Source organism: Triturus cristatus, chromosome 3_2, assembly GCF_964204655.1.
Source record: "Triturus cristatus chromosome 3_2, aTriCri1.1, whole genome shotgun sequence".
In the NCBI taxonomy this organism is placed as follows: Eukaryota; Metazoa; Chordata; class Amphibia; order Caudata; family Salamandridae; genus Triturus; species Triturus cristatus.
The window spans coordinates 1133919037-1133936787 of NC_140584.1; the positions used below are offsets into that span (position 1 = coordinate 1133919037).

General features: G+C 46.2%; 1 protein-coding gene across 2 annotated transcripts in view; it reads left to right on the plus strand.

Moving 5' to 3' along the window:
- SGSM2 (small G protein signaling modulator 2) overlaps nt 1-17751 on the plus strand; it is a 1127811-nt gene that overhangs the window by 637756 nt on the left and 472304 nt on the right. For both annotated transcript variants that reach the window (XM_085649947.1, XM_085649948.1), the window contains exons 4-5: nt 11000-11161; nt 12744-12811. In XM_085649947.1, the coding sequence (XP_085506073.1) occupies nt 11000-11161; nt 12744-12811 (230 nt within the window). The remainder of the gene's footprint in view (nt 1-10999; nt 11162-12743; nt 12812-17751) is intronic.

Genomic DNA, 17751 nt, shown 5'->3' on the forward strand with positions numbered 1-17751 from the left:
TTATTGAAAAATGGGCAAGAATGATTTCCTTCCGTCACAAACACCTATGGTGCTGGTAGGCAATTGACAGGTTATACGGTGTGGATTTTTAGGTTACTATGGGGAAATAATGCGGTGATATACACCCTTCGCGACTGCTCCCCATCGCGCTATTATAGGTCATGTGCCTTCAGATTAGTGACAGTCTACACCCTTTGCTACTGCTTTCCAAAGCTCTGTTATATGTCATTTGTCTTCAGATTGGTGACCGTCTGAGGTTAGTTGGGCGATCTATGTTAAGCAACTAAAATACTTAGCTCTGTGTTGCACTTACCATCTGTGGGCTTAATTACATTATAATTACAGTTACCTATGGTGCGGAGGTAGCCAACGGTTGGTGGCACAGGGGCCTCCCCGTTTTGGTGTGCGTCATTAAGGGAGCGGGTGTACTTGCCTCTCAATTGCACTTACCATCTACATGATTGGGTTTTTTGGACGGAAAGCTTAGACAAGACAGTTTCTGATGCCCTCTCTTGCGGTAAATTATCAGTATATAGAGCACTATAGCCACAAGCAGATGGTCAGAACCCCGGCTTTAATACCCTATCACAGAACATCGCAAAACCACATCTATTGCTGTTGTGGCAAGGTTTGCGCTGGACGCTAGCGGCATCACTTCGGTGGCAGGGAGCAAACCCCAACCCCCCCCCCCTTTCCTAGGGAAAAGGGTAAAGGGTAGCCAATGACTAGATCATCTCCCCAGGGTACACAGCCAAATACCTATGCATTTCATTATCTGGTGGAGGTAGTAAGGAGGTTACAACTTATGTTAAAAGCTCATCCCAACAACGTGTAGAAAGGTATGGGTGACATAATCCCTAGGATTCAGTTGTGACATAATCCGCAGGCAATGTGGGGAATTGTGGCAGTAGTACTTAGGAGGATTGAGGGTGTGCAACACAATTTACAGGGAGTTAGCCTTGGGAAGGAACTCCATTTTTAAAAGCTCATCCCAATTAAATCTGGCGATTCATTGGATTTTGCTTAATTGCCGGATATTTATGTGCAGAGCTTCTCTTTTCCTTTCAACTACAGCAGTCTATCGTAAGGGACTTAGGGTGTACAATACAAGTTACAAAGAGGGGGCATTGGGAATGAAATGCATTTCAAACCTCAACCCAATACCAGGTGGCAATTGATTTAAGGTGTAATCCACAGGTAATGTGGGGAATGGTGTCAGCAGACCATAGTGAGGACTCATGGTGTAAAATCCAATTAACGGAGTGGACTTGGGGAAGGAAATGCTGAGTGGCCAAATATTTGTATGCAGAGCTTCTCATTTCCTTTTAAGCGTCAGCAATCCTGGGGGAGGACTTGTGGTGTGCAACACAATTGTCATGGAGTGGGCCTTGGGAAGGAAATGCATTTTAAAAGTGCATCCCAATATCGGGTGGCGATTTAATTGTGGCATAATCCCCGGGCAAAGGGAATTGCTACCAAAACAACCATCATTAGGGTTGCTTTAATCGATGGCCACAGTTTTCCTTTCCTTTTATGTGTTGACAGTTTTAGTGAGGACTAAGGGTGTGTGACACAATTAACATACAGTGGGCTGATTACAGAGGGCAGTAGTGCAGAAGTACAGGCCAGTAAAAGTCCTGCACTGGTGATGGAGTACAATTTACAAACTTCACCACGGGTACAGGGTAATTATGCGGCATGTGTTATATTATCATGGTAAAACCAGCCATGTATACACCTGTGGCGTCCTATAACCACAGGACTTAACCATAAGGGGCAATGCAAAACCCGCCTTTTATACCCCTGTGGCGGCGATAACCACAGGTCTTTACAGTTAAGGGTTTAAAGCAACACCCCTCACAGAGGGAGCAGCCTTTGTAAGTGGGCAGAGCAATAGCTCAGAGGGCGGTAGTGCAGGAGCCCAGGCCAGTAAAAGTCCTGCACAAGAGGGTCTTTGAAGGACACAAAATATGTAGCATAGCTGAGTGGTTTTCTAAACACAAGGAGGTGCCTGGTTGGTAAGTGGACTATGGCTGATGTCAGCAGGTAAGGGTATTGGGCGGCAGTTCTTTGGGATTGGAGCTGCTGGGAGATGGGTCACAACACAGGCATCCACTCACACTGTGTGTCATGGGGATTCCCAGAAGTACTGGTGAAGTTGCCTATGGCTGTCATCAGCCTGGACATAGCTTCTGGGGCATCTGGCGGGCGACAGAAGGGACTGACCTGCTGGTGGTCCCAGATGTCACCTGGCTGGTGACAGAGAAGTCGGACCTGCTGGTGGTTCTGGACGTACCGAAGAGGCTCGGGAGAGGATATTTAGTGTTGCGCTAAGGTTTCAGGCACCCTGGTGGGCAGAATTGCTATTGGAGGTTCTAGGGGACTAGTTTCCTTGGGGAGGGATGTGGATGTCTTAAGTGAAAACGGGAGATAGTGTAATGGGGCCTTCCCAACTCGGTGGGCATTAAGAGAGTCTCCTGGACAATGTGCCAGTTCCTGAGGGTAGTTGCCAAGACGTATTCATATAAAGCATTCTTGGGCCCAGTAAATTATCACAAGGCTGTAAGAGGGTGCGTTATTACGCCACCGCTCAATGCCCAATGGTCTGAAGGGAACTTTCTATATGTGGTCGGTAGCAATAACGCAGGCAGTATAAGTTAAGGGGGTTCTGGGTAAGGCGGTGGACAAGTTGGTGAAGAAAGTGATACAGGCGATCAGTAAGGGAAAGGCAGCTGGTCCAACACTTCCTCCTCTGCCCCAGTAGCCCAGGGGAGTCTAATTGGGTTGCGCTAGCATATAGGCACCCTTACGGGTGGAAATTTAATGGAGGGCCGGGGTAGTAGTTCCTTTTTGGGATACAGGTGGTGGAAATACAGCTGGTCACGGGTTCCTGGCAGGGGGACATGGATTAATTCAGGGAAAACAGGAGACGGTGTAAACTAGGGCCTTCACAACTCGATGGCCACTGAGAGGGGGCAGGTAATTTATCACAGGACTGCCCAGATAATAAAATGGAGCAGTGGCATCAGGATAGAGAGCATATGTTGGTAGAAGGGCAGTAGCTCAGTGTACAAACTATACTAGGGGCCATTGGGGAGCACAGTTAGCGCCGGGGGGAGGGCGAGCGCGCCAGGGAGCTTCTCGCCCGGTGGCGGTTCAGCAACTGGATGGCCCCCGGGAAGGGGTAGGAGCCACGTGTCCAGAGGGTAGGCGGAAGGGGGGACTGACCTACTGGTGGTCCTGGACTCTTCTTCCCTAACCCACAACGTATGGACTGAGGTGAACCTTGGGGAGGCTGCCTGAGTGCAGGTACCCCGGGGGGCATGCCAGTGTGCCATGTGGGGCCCTGGTTTTCAAGTAGTGTTCGCTGTAGCACGTTCGGGCCTGCTGGCACAATGTGCACAGAAGAGTGGGGGCTTGGTGGGCCGAGACGGCCAAGTTCAAGTGTATGGCTAAGTTCAAGAGTTCAAATGTAATGTGGTGCATAACTTCTTTACTGCCTTTGACAGGTCAAGGCCACTAAAGTGTACGGCCAAGCTCAAGTTCAAGTGTAATGTCGTGCCTAATTGCCTTCAGCCTTCAACATGTTAATGCCGCTAAAGAGTGATGCTTTAATAATTTTATATCCAAAGGGATACTGTTACTCTTGTGTTGGTCACTGGTGAATTACCTGATTCGATAATAAAAAGGCTACGCCATGAACAACACACTCTGATTCTGAGAGTTCTTGGGCAATTGGAAGGAGTGAATGTCACGTTGTGCGCGTACTATGACAGGCGCCCCTGGGCCTAGAGGAGGGGCGTCCTTAGTAGCGCCACGGGACCGGACCTTCTCCAGGAACAAAAGGGGGCTGGATGAGGTGATGGCATCGGAATGTGCTGGAAGGATATTTAAGTCCGCGCCCCGCGATCTTCAGCCTCTTTGTCCCCTTGGACCTCCGGCAAGCTGCAGGGGCTCATCGTCGACCACCCACCCACCCGGCAAGAGAGTGAGGGCGGAGCACTGAGAGTTAACAACAAAAGGGCTAGCACAACAATGGCGGTTCAGCAACTAGATGGCTCCCAGGAAGGGGTAGGAGCCACGTGCGCAGAGGGTAGGCGGAAGGGGGGACTGACCTGACCTGCTGGTGGTCCTGGACTCTTCTGCCCTAACCCACAACGTATGGACTGAGGTGAACCTTGGGGAGGCTGCCTGAGTGCAGGTACCCCGGGGGGCATGCCAGTGTGCCATGCGGGGCCCTGGTTTTCAAGTAGTGTTCGCTGTAGCACGTTCGGGCCTGCTGGCACAATGTGCACAGCAGAGTGGGGGCTTGGTGGGCCGAGACGGCCAAGTTCAAGTGTATGGCTAAGTTCAAGAGTTCAAATGTAATGTGGTGCATATCTTCATTACTGCCTTTGACAGGTCAAGGCCACTAAAGTGTACGGCCAAGCTCAAGTTCAAGTGTAATGTCGTGCCTAATTGCCTTGCAGCCTTCAACATGTTAATGCCGCTAAAGAGTGAGGCTTTGATAATTTTATATCCAAAGGGATACTGTTACTCTCGCGTTGGTCACTGGTAAATTACCTGATTCGATAATAAAAAGGCTACGCCATGAACAACACGCTCTGATTCTGAGAGTTCTTGGGCAATTGGGAGAAGTGAATGTCACGTTGTGCGCGTACTATGGCATTACTGAAAAAACTGACTGTGTGCTTTGTTTCGATTACATTCTGTGTATTCAAATGTGAATGCAATTTGTTTAAATGAACTGCGGTTTCTACTGTGCCAACTACCACTTTGGGGGGCTAAGGGGAGAAGCAAAAATTAATATAGGCTGGCCCGGTCTGATTCACAAATAAGTCGGACGTTTACACCTGTCTACGTACTTCTACAAATGGACTAAGCGGGTCACTCTTGGGAACTAACAGATATTTCCAGTAGGTCACCTGTAAAGCTGGACCAGGTACAGATTTTTTTTAAACAATTTTTTTTATTGCCATTTTAAGTTCAATACAAATACAAAGAAAACAAGCGTATGACAATATACATAAAAGGCATTTAGCTGTAATGTTCTGTCAGCTGCATCATAGAGTGAAGCTGGTGCCATCTCAATGATTAAAATTCTCATTCAATAAGAAACTGTAAATAGAGGGGTGGAACAGCTACTCAGCAAGACCTGTGGGGGGTTTGCCCCGCTAGCGCAACACCACTCACAATAGTAGGGTCACATGCGGCAGCCCAGCGCCACCTCCTTTTAAGCACCACAGTCCGCAGCATCAGCATTCCCTAATCCCCCTCCTGTGCGCCAGGGGCAGCATTCCCATCATCTCCCGCCTGTTCGCTCAAGTATCGCTCCAGAGGGACTCAAATGTCTCCAGGGCGCGGTCTCGCTGGCTTAAGTTCCCAGAATGCCGTTAAGTTATCTTGACAGTGCGTTGCATCTTTAAGCCCGGCATTCTTTAGTGGAACCGGGTGGCACCCCCAATGTGTCGCCACTCGATACCTAGCCAGCAACAACAACTGCGCTCTTAGCCTATGCAACTCGGGAGGGACCTCCTTCACATAGCCCAGTATTGCAGCCAGAGGCATGCGCTCCAGCTGGAGGTCAGCTATCTCCTCAATTGTGTCGAAGACAGACGCCCAGAAGGCCCCCACCAGGGCAGTCCCATGCCAAATGCAGAAAACTGGCCGGTCTTCCAGAAGTCCCAATCTTTGCAGCCGCTCTGGGGTGCGATAAAGCATATGTAAGTATTTAAAATGTTCTAAGCGCCCCTGATAGTTGGGCAAAAGAGCTCCGCTGAGCACAACAGAAGCGCCACTGAGAAGGGAATGGCGAGGGCATCTGCCCATGCCTGTCTAGCGATTGGAAGCCACACAGGAGCCGTACTCGGCATCTCAGAGTAGAGTCTAGTGATGAGCTTGCACGGGGATGGGTTCACCAGAAATGCCTCAGAACATAGGAGATGCCAAAGGGAATGATCTATGGAGACGCCACATCACAGTTGTAAGTATGTGAAGGTGTCCAAGGCAGATATATCAGGACACTGCAGTTCTTGTTGAGGAGTGATAAAGGAGCCCTTTGGGTTAATGCCGCCCATTGTTATGAGGTTCAGCAGTCTTGTACTTGTGCCAGCGTCTTGTGTGGAAGCTAGAGGGGGGTGACCAATCAGCGGAATAGAGGGCCTAAAAAGAACACGGGCTGCATGGTCATGTTCAGGTGCTGAGTGGGCTAGAAACTGTGTACGGTATAAGCAGTGATATGCAAATCGTGCTTGCACACTATAATAATACAGGTCTGTATCCGGTGCCGCCAGCCCACACTGGATCTCTCAGGCGATTTGGGGTTATCTCGCGGCCCACACAATCGTCACAAGAAGGAAGCAGACACAGAGTTGAAAACACTGACGGTTAGAGTGGAATTTTTATGGAGTAGGTATAAAAAGTTTGGACGGATCACCATCTTTACTAGGGCTAGCCTGCCAGCCATGGAGAGCAGGAGTTTTCTCCATATTCCACGCTCTCTTCCAGACAGTTCAATAGACGGTCTTAGTTGGAATGCCAGAAAGTGTCCAGGTCTCTACTCAGCCAGATGCCCAGATACTTGACCCGCTCAGTGGCCCAGTGCAGAGGGAACTCCGAAGCAACCTCAGGGGTTGCTGTCGTAAGTGGAAAAATCACTGATTTCGCCCAATTTATGGAAATTCCAGATAGGCCCAAAATCTAGTGAATTCCCTGAATAAGGGATCTAAATTTTCATGCGGTCATTTGACATACAGGGTGAGGTCATCTGCGTACAAGGAGATCAAAGCAACCCAGGGCGAGAAGGCCTGGCCACAATCGGAACGGTGTTGTCGAAGTCTAGCCATGAGCGGCTCCATTGCAGTGGTAAAAAGGATGGGGGATCTGGGACATCCCCGACGCATGCCACGGGTAGCCAATAAGGGGGATGATCTGCCCATTAATATGAAGACGAGCCACAGGGCCTGCTTATAAGAGCCGGATGAGTTTAAGGAATTTAGTGCTAATATCAAGCCGGGATAACGCGAAGAGCTAAGGCCACTCCAGTGAATCAAAACCCTTGATGATATCGTGGAAAATCGCAGCAGCACTAAGGCTGGGCTCAATGGTGTGTAATATAGCAAAGAAGGTCCAAAGGTTATGGGATATAGAGCACCCAGGGACATATGCGGACCGGTCCGGCCTAGCAGTGAGTGGAAGTAATGGGAGTAGGCTGGAAACAATCAGCCAGGCGAGGATTTTATTATCCATGTTGAGCATGGATAACGGTCTATATGATTCACATCGCTGCGTATCTTTGTTAGCCTTCAAAATGGTAATGATCAGTGCCTCCCAAAGGGATGGCGGGGGCACGTCTCACGTCATGAACTCCTCATACATGTCTAAGAGATGCATATTCTTTATAAAAGGCCGCTGTAAGGCCATCTGAGCCTGAGGTCTTGTCGCCAGGGAAGGCTCTGATCGTTTGTATAATTTCTTCCACTGTAAAGGCTTGTTGTGGAATCTACTGTGTCCATCGTCCAACCAGAGGAGCTGCAGTGAGTCAAAGAAGGAGTTGAGATCCAGAGGTGTGGCCAACTGAGTCGTTAGGTACAGTGAGGAATAAAAATTAATTATTTTGCTTTGCACTGCCTCCATCCCTGTTATCACCTCTTTGGAGTCATTTCGCAGCTCGGTGATGTAGTTGCTAGCCCAGAGTTTACGCAGCATATTCGCATGGGTTTTACCTACTCTATCGTCCTCACCGTAGCACCGAGCACGGGGCTCCCTGTTAAAAAAAAAGAGCTTCTTATTTCCCAGCCTCAGCGAACTCATCTGGGGGCATATCAGCAAGGGCCTGCAATAATTATCATTCAGCGCTTTTAGCGCGAGGATAATTATCGCAGGCTAACGCTGGATTCTAGTAAAAGCCTGTTTGGTGGATTTGATTTAGGTATCTGGCGCCAAGAGAAAGTTCACATTTATAGTAGTTTGTGTATTTTATCCGAACGGTGCTACAAGGTAGGAAGAACCACCTAGACTTCCTAGAATTGTGGGTAAAACCCTAACCAGTAAGATCAATCCTTAGCACACGTTATGATTATAAACAACAGGTATGTACAGTATGTTAACACAGATAAACAATATATAAGTCAGAAATTAGTCTTTTCTTCTTGTCAGTAGTTCTTTAATTGTATATACTTCTCCTTAGTCTGTCTGTTTCTGTCACCAGCCAACACGTGTTTCGTTGCATGAGGGAATAGTTGTCCCGCAACTTTGTCAAGGCTATATTCAGATTGAATACAAAATTTAGTCGGCGGTGATATTTCCAAACCGCAGATGGTTTCAGTGTTCTAGGCGTTTCTTATGTAAATTATTCGTCTTCTTCAGTTTGTGCTAGTTCTCCGTGGTGTGACGGTAAAATCTAGCGTCCGTGGTAGTCGCCCCAGTCGAGTACGCTGGTGTGCTATCAGCAACGCTTATCTCCCAAGCGATAGGAATCCATGCGTTAGCTGGAAAACAGTGTGATTATCGCTGGAAATCCAGCGATAATCGCACTGTGACCAGTGATACCTTGCTGATAGGGCAGGGTGGTCTTAGCCATGTAATCCACCTCCCATTGGATTACATGGCTAAATCAGATTACAAGCAGGCATAGGGAAAGTAGCGATAACTGTGGTTAGCGCTACTTTTCTTATCGCTCTGCTTGTTTGCGTGCAGCTTGATAATTGGAGAGATGTCGCTTAGCGACATTTCTCCAGTTATTTTGGCACGGTACGCCCACTTTGCATCTCATTAGAGATGCAAAGTTGGGCGTTGTTGTAATTGGCGCTAAATCAGCAAAACACGCGACAGCGTGTCTTTGCCGATAAGGCGATGAAATTATCACCGCGTTTCGGCCGAAAACAGCCACAAAAGCGGCGATCATTTTTTATCACCGCCTTGTAGATATGCCCCTTAGTTTACTATGGATACTAGCCAGCGTGGATGCACTGTTGTAATTTAGAACTGGAGCTCTAATAACCTGATCTCGTCTTCAAGCCGCGTCCAGTCGGCTCGCAATGCTTGCAGCACTCCAACCTGCTTGGCCAGCTATACCTCATGCATTACAGTTTTGAAAGCCTCCCATAGCATGGATTGCGTATCCACTGTACCTGAATTGTGTTCAAAGTATTCCATGATTGCCGCTCGCACCTCCTCTCAAAACACCTGATCTACCAGAGCACGTAACAGAAGGTGCCCTGAGAAAGCACAAGACAAGTAGTCGGGGAGCAAAACTGGGACATGATCTGACAAGGTGCATGGTAGATGAAGGACCTCGCTGGTCCACGTGTCAACATCCTGCGTGGCTAGCCATAAGTCAATACGCCACTACGCAAGGCGGGCATGGGTGATGCATGTTCCTTTGCTACTGTCGCCATGGCAAGCCATCTACAGGTCAGTGACATCTTTATTCTCCATAATGGAGGTCAGAAGACCTACTGCGCTGGGGTGAGGCAGTCGAGATTCACTCGATCTGTCCATTACTGGAATAAGCACCAGATTGAAGTCTCCTTCCCCATAATGTTCCCCATGCGCCTAGGGAGCTCACAAGTCTCTGCATTGCCTCACACTGCAATGAGGGGGCGTGCCATGGGCATTACGGGGTGTGTTCCCATGTAACATCCATTGCATTTGACACATTCACAGATTTACAACATGCTGTAAACCTGGGAATGCCGGCGTAGGTGAGGTACAATAAGGAGAAATATCTTTATTTCTCCTTGGTTTTTCCTCTTTCCATGTCTGCTGCATTCAGCAGCACACATAGAAAGTGGAAATTGCCTCTGTTGGTTATTTTTGTGCAGGATTATTTTTGTACAATGCAGACAGCTGCATTGGCGTAAGACAGCCATTAGAGCGCCAGCACAGGGAAAGAGTACAGGAATGCGCCGTATCGCATAGATACTGCGCATTCCTGCCCTTTTCTTATTGCTTAGGACAGCACAGCGGGAGGGCTTGCGGGACAGCCTTATGCCAAAATCTAGTAAATGAGGCCCCTAATGTTTGCACTGGCTGGTGCAAATACTAGTGCAAAATGCACTTTATCAACACAATGCCTATACAATCTGCCACCAGAGTCAATATTTTTAAAATCATTCTTTACTCATATAAGAAGTATAGAAGATTAGGTCAACTTCACAGCTTTACAGGAGTTTACGAGCAGTCATTGTAAGAGGCAATTTCTTATGCCTGGTGGATGATGTTCTAACATTAAACGTGAAACTCCCCACAGTCTGAGAGTAACAGCGACAACAGAAGAAGCAAGACAAATAAAGTGTGCCAGGAAGTAGCTTAGGCCAGACCTAATCGAGTTCCAACACCTAACAATCTTCTGAGACCTCAGAACTAATATCCAAACATGAACAAATCTAGAGGGTCAGCATGGTTAACAGCGATTGTATAGTCCCTGTTAAGTGTAATCTAGAACACTTGTATACCTCCGCCCGTCTATCCTCAGTAGATCATTATCCGAGTCAATCCACAAGAGGTAGGAAAGAGCAGTGGACGCGGAATGTCTATGCATATCTCCATGCAAATGCGCGCGATCAATCAGGAGACAAAGGAGTCTCTCATTAAACACCACGTTCATTTAGTCTTTCTGCCAGGTTCATTAGACCACCACCGCCTCTAACTACCAATGTCCCAGAATACCAATGTTAGCCACCGCCAGTGGCGTGGATGGCCTTCTACTGGTGTGATGTGATATGTTGGGATCTCCGAGGTACCATGTAGTCATGCAGTTTTTGTATCACGTGGAACGTTACTCTCTATGTGCTTTTTCATCTCCTTTCAGAGTTTGGACCAACAGATCATTGGGAAGGGTCAGGCCCTTAGGATGTGTATTATGTGTTATCCTGTGTGTCCACTTGTCCAACATGCAGAGTCGTATGTAAGCTTTATCTAGCCAGCAACTGGTGACCCACAATAACAGCTTCCATGGAAATGCTGAACATATTTTCCCATTTTCTTCTTTTTTCAGGAAGCCACTCTCCAACGGGCAGGAATCCTTGAAACGGCAGGGGTCAACGGCAAGCAAGGCCCCAACGCTGACCCCACAGGCTCTCAAGCACATATGGGTGCGGACCGCCCTGATAGAGAAGGTGCTGGACAAGATCGTGCAGTACATTGTGGAAAACAACAGGTATGCGCCACTATGGAATGACTTCTTCGTTGAAATATTGGTTTTGGCATTGATGAAATGCTTTGAAATGGGATCAATTTCGAAGATCCTATTACAGAACTATATCCATCCAATGATTTTAATTTGCAACACCTACATCATAATTTAATTTTTTTCCATTACCATCCATGGTAAAAGGCCCACGTAGAATACATCCTGGCACCTGTGGCGTCCAAAGGAAACCACGACATGTTAGGCACCTAAACCTCTCATCAGCGCTCCCATATACCTCCTTGTACCATTAGGTCTGTTGCTGCATTCGTTACCCACGTGTAACATTTCAGATGATGGCACTTGCTGGTGAGCCACCAGATCCTGTCTGTATATCCCCGGAACCATTGATCTTCGTCCATTGCACGCCCTTCTTAAGACCACCTTACGACAGTGCTCTGTTCCTTTGTAGCCAGGTTTGCAGTATATAAAGCTGTGTACATGCATACATACATTCATGCATACATGTCTTCTATTAGAAGGGTTCATATATCTAATGAATTGCCAGTTGTAGACTGATATACCATGTCATGATGATGAATAATCAAAGCTCCATACCCAACGTTGTTGTGACCCCTCAGTGTAAGTACTTGTGCAATGTGTGCAACACCCCAGCAAAAGTACTGTAGAGATTTGTTTCATCCAATTGGCTGTTATGAAAGATTTCCTATGAGTGAACTTTGATAACATATGGGTCCAAATATTGAATACTTCTGGACTTAGCAAGCACATTGCCTATTGGCTACCCAAGGCTATATACATTTATGTAGGCTGCAGTTTATATAGGCACATTACCCATGGGCATTATTCATCATTTGCAGTAAATCATGTGCTCAGCAGAAAATGGTGCCAGGTACAAACACTGCAGGCAAGAGGCCAGCAATTATTTGTGTAGAAGGGAAGGCAGTGTCCATCCAACACAAAGACTATTATCAGTTTTAAATATTACACCAATATCCATCAATATCCCTGTGCCAACTTATAGCCAGCCTGAATTGAGTGATGCAAAATAATAAACCATCAGACTTGTTGCTAGAATAAGGCAGGGTGCTGCCACTCTCTGACAGGGTGCCACAGTAATGCACAGTTTAAAGATTCCAACCTGCTTCCCTGATCATGATTCAGTGTATCACCCTGCCTGTGATGAGGTTCTAAGATGCAAGAGAATGCTCAAAGAGGCTACCGTACTGATCAACGGCCAGCCTATGGAGGAGTCTGCTCAACATACCTAGACTGCTCAATGTCCCCGGGCTACTGATCACATATGCAGCCGCTTCGCGTTGTGGAGAGTTTCTATCTTAATTCAGGCGCAACTGACATATCTATCAATATATAGAAATGGTCAATAGGTTGAAACTAATTGGACCAAGTAATAAAACATGCCTCATGATGGTACTTTTTCCTGTGTTTATTCAGTGCTCCAAATATGATTCTAATGACAGCATCAATCAAGGCATGAGTTTCATAGGCCAGACTTACTGCTTTGTTGTTTGCTGCCAGAAACATTGCTTATTCAACATTTTCAAAATATGTGTTTCTTTTTTCTGACTAGCAAATATTATGAGAAGGAATCCTTGATGGCTGATCCAGTCTGCGGTTCCATCCTGGCTTCTCTTCTGGGTAAGACAAGCTTCTGTGCAATATTTCAAGCCAGGGGGAGGACTTATTGTATTTGTGACCTCTCAGGACACTTTGCTGTCCTGGATAGAGAAATGGGGCTATTGAATGATGAGGATATTTAGTGTGCGTGTATTCTATAGAGCATAATACAAAGAAAACCGTGATGGTGACTAACTTAAAGTGCGCAAGTGCCATATACAATGCATATATACAAAGCTGGTTGCTGACATGGATGTAAAATTCAATGACACAACTCAGAATTAGAGTATAGTGTGAAAGATCCTGATTAAAGTCAGTCCTCTAGCATATCTGTCAATGTTTCGACCACGATAAAAATTATTTTGAAACAAAGTCATCATCAGGACAAAAAACAAGCTAGATCCATATTAAGCGAAATATCCAGGAGTATGAATTACTCCACCTCCTGGCATTGTTTCTGTCACTTATAAGGGAAATCTGTAAGGAGCAAGTAAAGTTAGACAAAAAAACTTTACTCAAACACTGTCTACAGATCGGTCGTAGTTGGCTTAAAATATTGAGGCGCTGGACGCTGTGTGCTTCAGAAGCAAAGCTTTTTTACCTCGTTTTACTTGCTCCTTGCTGAATTCCCTTTAGTTAGGATCTTTCAGACTATACTCTGATTCTGAGTTGTGTCAATGAAAGCCACTCGCTTCGTATATATGCATTGTATATACCATTTGTGCACAATAATGAACGTATTCACCGTCATTGCGTGGTTTCTAGGAGCAGCTTCTGATTGAATGTGTCTATGTATATTTTTGTATATATTCTGAGAATAATCTCATTATTGTTCATAATGAACTGAATTAACTTCCTTATAACACAAAATCAGTTGATAGCCTTCTATAGTTGCCATGGAAGTAGAGGCCTACACTTCCCCGAGGGGACCATTGTTTTGTTGTATTATTGTCCTGCAAGGAGTGGCCCGTGCAGGTAAGAGCCGTGGGGCGGAGGAGCAATATGGGAAGGGAGTCAACAGACGACAACTTAAAATTAAATTAAAAAAAAGAAAACATCTTACCTCGCGCTCGCAGCATCGCGAGCGCGAGGTAAAAGGTTTGTTTTTTTAAAATTTAATTTGAACACATCATCGTCTGTTGACTCCCTCCCCACCACTCTGGCCTGCACGGGACGTTCCTGTGTCCTGCCCAGATTCACAGGGCTTTAGGGCTGCCTAATCTAATTTATATATATTCTATAGACCAGCACTACTGGTCTGGAGTTGCTGGTGCACTCAGTGCCAAGATAGAAAGGAGTGCAAATTCACTTCTGGAAAGTATCATAGTGTGACCAGCTAATTTACATTCTTTTCTCATAACACTGATGTTTGTGTGTGTGACCAATCAAAAGAGAAGTTGGGAAGCAAATTTAATATATATATATATATATATATATATATATATATATATATATATATATATATATATATATATATATATATATAAATATATGTGTGTGTGTGTATATATATATATTCACTGAAAAAACCATAGGTTTCACACATGTTATAGTTAGCGGAAATTTTACTGATAAAAAACCAATGAAATTCCCCCGTTATAGTTAGTGCAGGAAACTATAACTCACGCGACCGCAATCCTCTGCTGATGCTAATACTGTATTTAGACACTTATTTGCCCATGTCTTCTTCCATAAATTTTTAGCTATACATATATTACAAATATTTTTTTTCATAAAGACACATATGTCATCAGCAGAAGATTGCGGTCGCGTGAGTTATAGTTTCCTGCACTAACTATAACGGGGGAATTTCATTGGTTTTTTATCAGTAAAATTTCCGCTAACTATAACATGTGTGAAACCTATGGTTTTTTCAGTGAATTTGCAAGGTTTTTTAAATGCTAATTCCTAACTATAACGTGTGTGAAACCTATGGTTTTTTCAGTGAATTTGTACGGTTTTTTAAATGCTAAGTTACTTTACGCCATTCGTGGCGTGCGCGCCCACTTAACGCTGTTCGTTCCGTGCGCGCATGGTGCGCTTCGCGCACCGTGCGCGCACAGTGAGCAAACGGTGCGCTTCGCGCACCGCGCACCGCGCGCCCACTTTACGCAGTTAGTGCCGTGCACGCGGTGCGCTACGCGCACCGCGTGCCCACGTTACGCTAGATGGGCCATATACGCACGATGCGCTTCGCGCACCGTGCGCACATGGAGGACATATTATGCGCTTCCTTGTGATAGGTAATCTGTTGAAATTTTTGGGGGAAATGCTGTGCTCTTATATGCCATGCACAAATGGTGGCCTTCGGCCACTATTTGCACACGGGGTGGAGAGAGTGGGGTTTTTTTTTTTTAATAATTATTTACCGTACGCGTACGGTAAGCGTACGGTAAGCGTAATCGGCGAAATTTTCGAAAAATAAAAAATTACCGTTTTTTGCCTTGGGGGATCTTTGAAGACTCAACTAACATGGTTATGTGCATGGGCGCTGTCTAAACAGCCCCTTTATATGTTTTTGGCATTTGTTTATCAGCTCCCCCCTCAGAGTGCGAGAGAGAAAATGGCGGCCGCCGCTTCCTGGTTTCGACCGATTCGAATGTTTACTAAGATCTAATGGCCAATCAGAATCGCGCTCGCGCACGCCACCGTACGCGTACGATAAGCGCACCGTAAGCGCACCGTAAGCTGGCTCAGATATATATATTGATTTAAAGGCTATTTTCTCAGAATCTACTGAATAGATTTACACCAAACCTACAAAAGGCACTTCCTTGACCTGAGGACTACCTCTCTGCCAAATTTCAAGTAATTCTGTTCAGCCGTTCGGGCTGTAGCTGTGTCTAAAGGTCCTATGGAAAAATGCATGGGAAAAACGCGTTTTGGGACCCCCCTTTTATCTCAGCCCCCGCTTGACAAATCCCCCCGAGACTTTCAGGGTAGGAGCGGAGCGTAGCGCCCCACCTATTTTGAAAAATTCGCGAGGATTCGTCAACCGGCGCCAAAGTTATTCAAAATAGAATGTTGCGGATTTCCTATGGAAACGTGGTCCTAACTATAACTACCTACTGGCGACCGCCAGTAGGTAATATATATAGATATATATCTGTATATATATATATATATATATATATATATATATATATATATATTTACACACACACACATCGGTACATGTAAATGTAGCTATATATATATATATATATATTACCTACTGGCGGTCGCCAGTAGGTAGTTATAGTTAGGACCACGTTTCCATAGGAAATCCGCAACATTCTATTTTGAATAACTTTGGCGCCGGTCGACGAATCCTCGCGAATTTTTCAAAATAGGTGGGGCGCTACGCTCCGCTCCTACCCTGAAAGTCTCGGGGGGATTCGTCAAGCGGGGGCGTATGGAGCATATAGGCTGCACAGGAATCAGTGCTTCGATATTTTGATGCCGATAACCATTGAAGAAGGGTCTTTTGACTTGAAACGCGTCTGGCTTGGGCATATGAATTTTGCATGATACCTTTTGTCCCGTGTGCGCAGCCTTCGTGCACAATTAAGATTGAAAGTAACCTACCTGGTGTTGGCTCTTCCACAAGAGGGAACTCTGTTGGTTTGGTGTTTAGCGGCCTCCTCGGTCGCGGAAGAGCCCAGCTGAGAACAAAGCGCTCCCAAGGTGATGTTCACTTGACATTTCCGCTGAGGCTGGTAGCTTTCGAGCATGAAGGAGTAAGAATGCCACATGATGATTTTAAGGTGATCGTCAATCCACTGTGATGTTTATGATTTTGAAACAAATATCGCAACACGGACTCACTTGAGAAAACCCAGTGCAACTACATTGACCAGAGAGCCTGCAGGCCACGCCCACTGTGGCGTATGGAGCATATAGGCTGCACAGGAATCAGTGCTTCGATATTTTGATGCCGATAACCATTGAAGAAGGGTCTTTTGACTTGAAACGCGTCTGGCTTGGGCATATGAATTTTGCATGATACCTTTTGTCCCGTGTGCGCAGCCTTCGTGCACAATAAAGATTGAAAGTAACCTACCTGGTGTTGGCTCTTCCACAAGAGGGAACTCTGTTGGTTTGGTGTTTAGCGGCCTCCTCGGTCGCGGAAGAGCCCAGCTGAGAACAAAGCGCTCCCAAGGTGATGTTCACTTGACATTTCCGCTGAGGCTGGTAGCTTTCGAGCATGAAGGAGTAAGAATGCCACATGATGATTTTAAGGTGATCGTCAATCCACTGTGATGTTTATGATTTTGAAACAAATATCGCAACACGGACTCACTTGAGAAAACCCAGTGCAACTACATTGACCAGAGAGCCTGCAGGCCACGCCCACTGTGGCGTATGGAGCATATAGGCTGCACAGGAATCAGTGCTTCGATATTTTGATGCCGATAACCATTGAAGAAGGGTCTTTTGACTTGAAACGCGTCTGGCTTGGGCATATGAATTTTGCATGATACCTTTTGTCCCGTGTGCGCAGCCTTCGTGCACAATAAAGATTGAAAGTAACCTACCTGGTGTTGGCTCTTCCACAAGAGGGAACTCTGTTGGTTTGGTGTTTAGCGGCCTCCTCGGTCGCGGAAGAGCCCAGCTGAGAACAAAGCGCTCCCAAGGTGATGTTCACTTGACATTTCCGCTGAGGCTGGTAGCTTTCGAGCATGAAGGAGTAAGAATGCCACATGATGATTTTAAGGTGATCGTCAATCCACTGTGATGTTTATGATTTTGAAACAAATATCGCAACACGGACTCACTTGAGAAAACCCAGTGCAACTACATTGACCAGAGAGCCTGCAGGCCACGCCCACTGTGGCGTATGGAGCATATAGGCTGCACAGGAATCAGTGCTTCGATATTTTGATGCCGATAACCATTGAAGAAGGGTCTTTTGACTTGAAACGCGTCTGGCTTGGGCATATGAATTTTGCATGATACCTTTTGTCCCGTGTGCGCAGCCT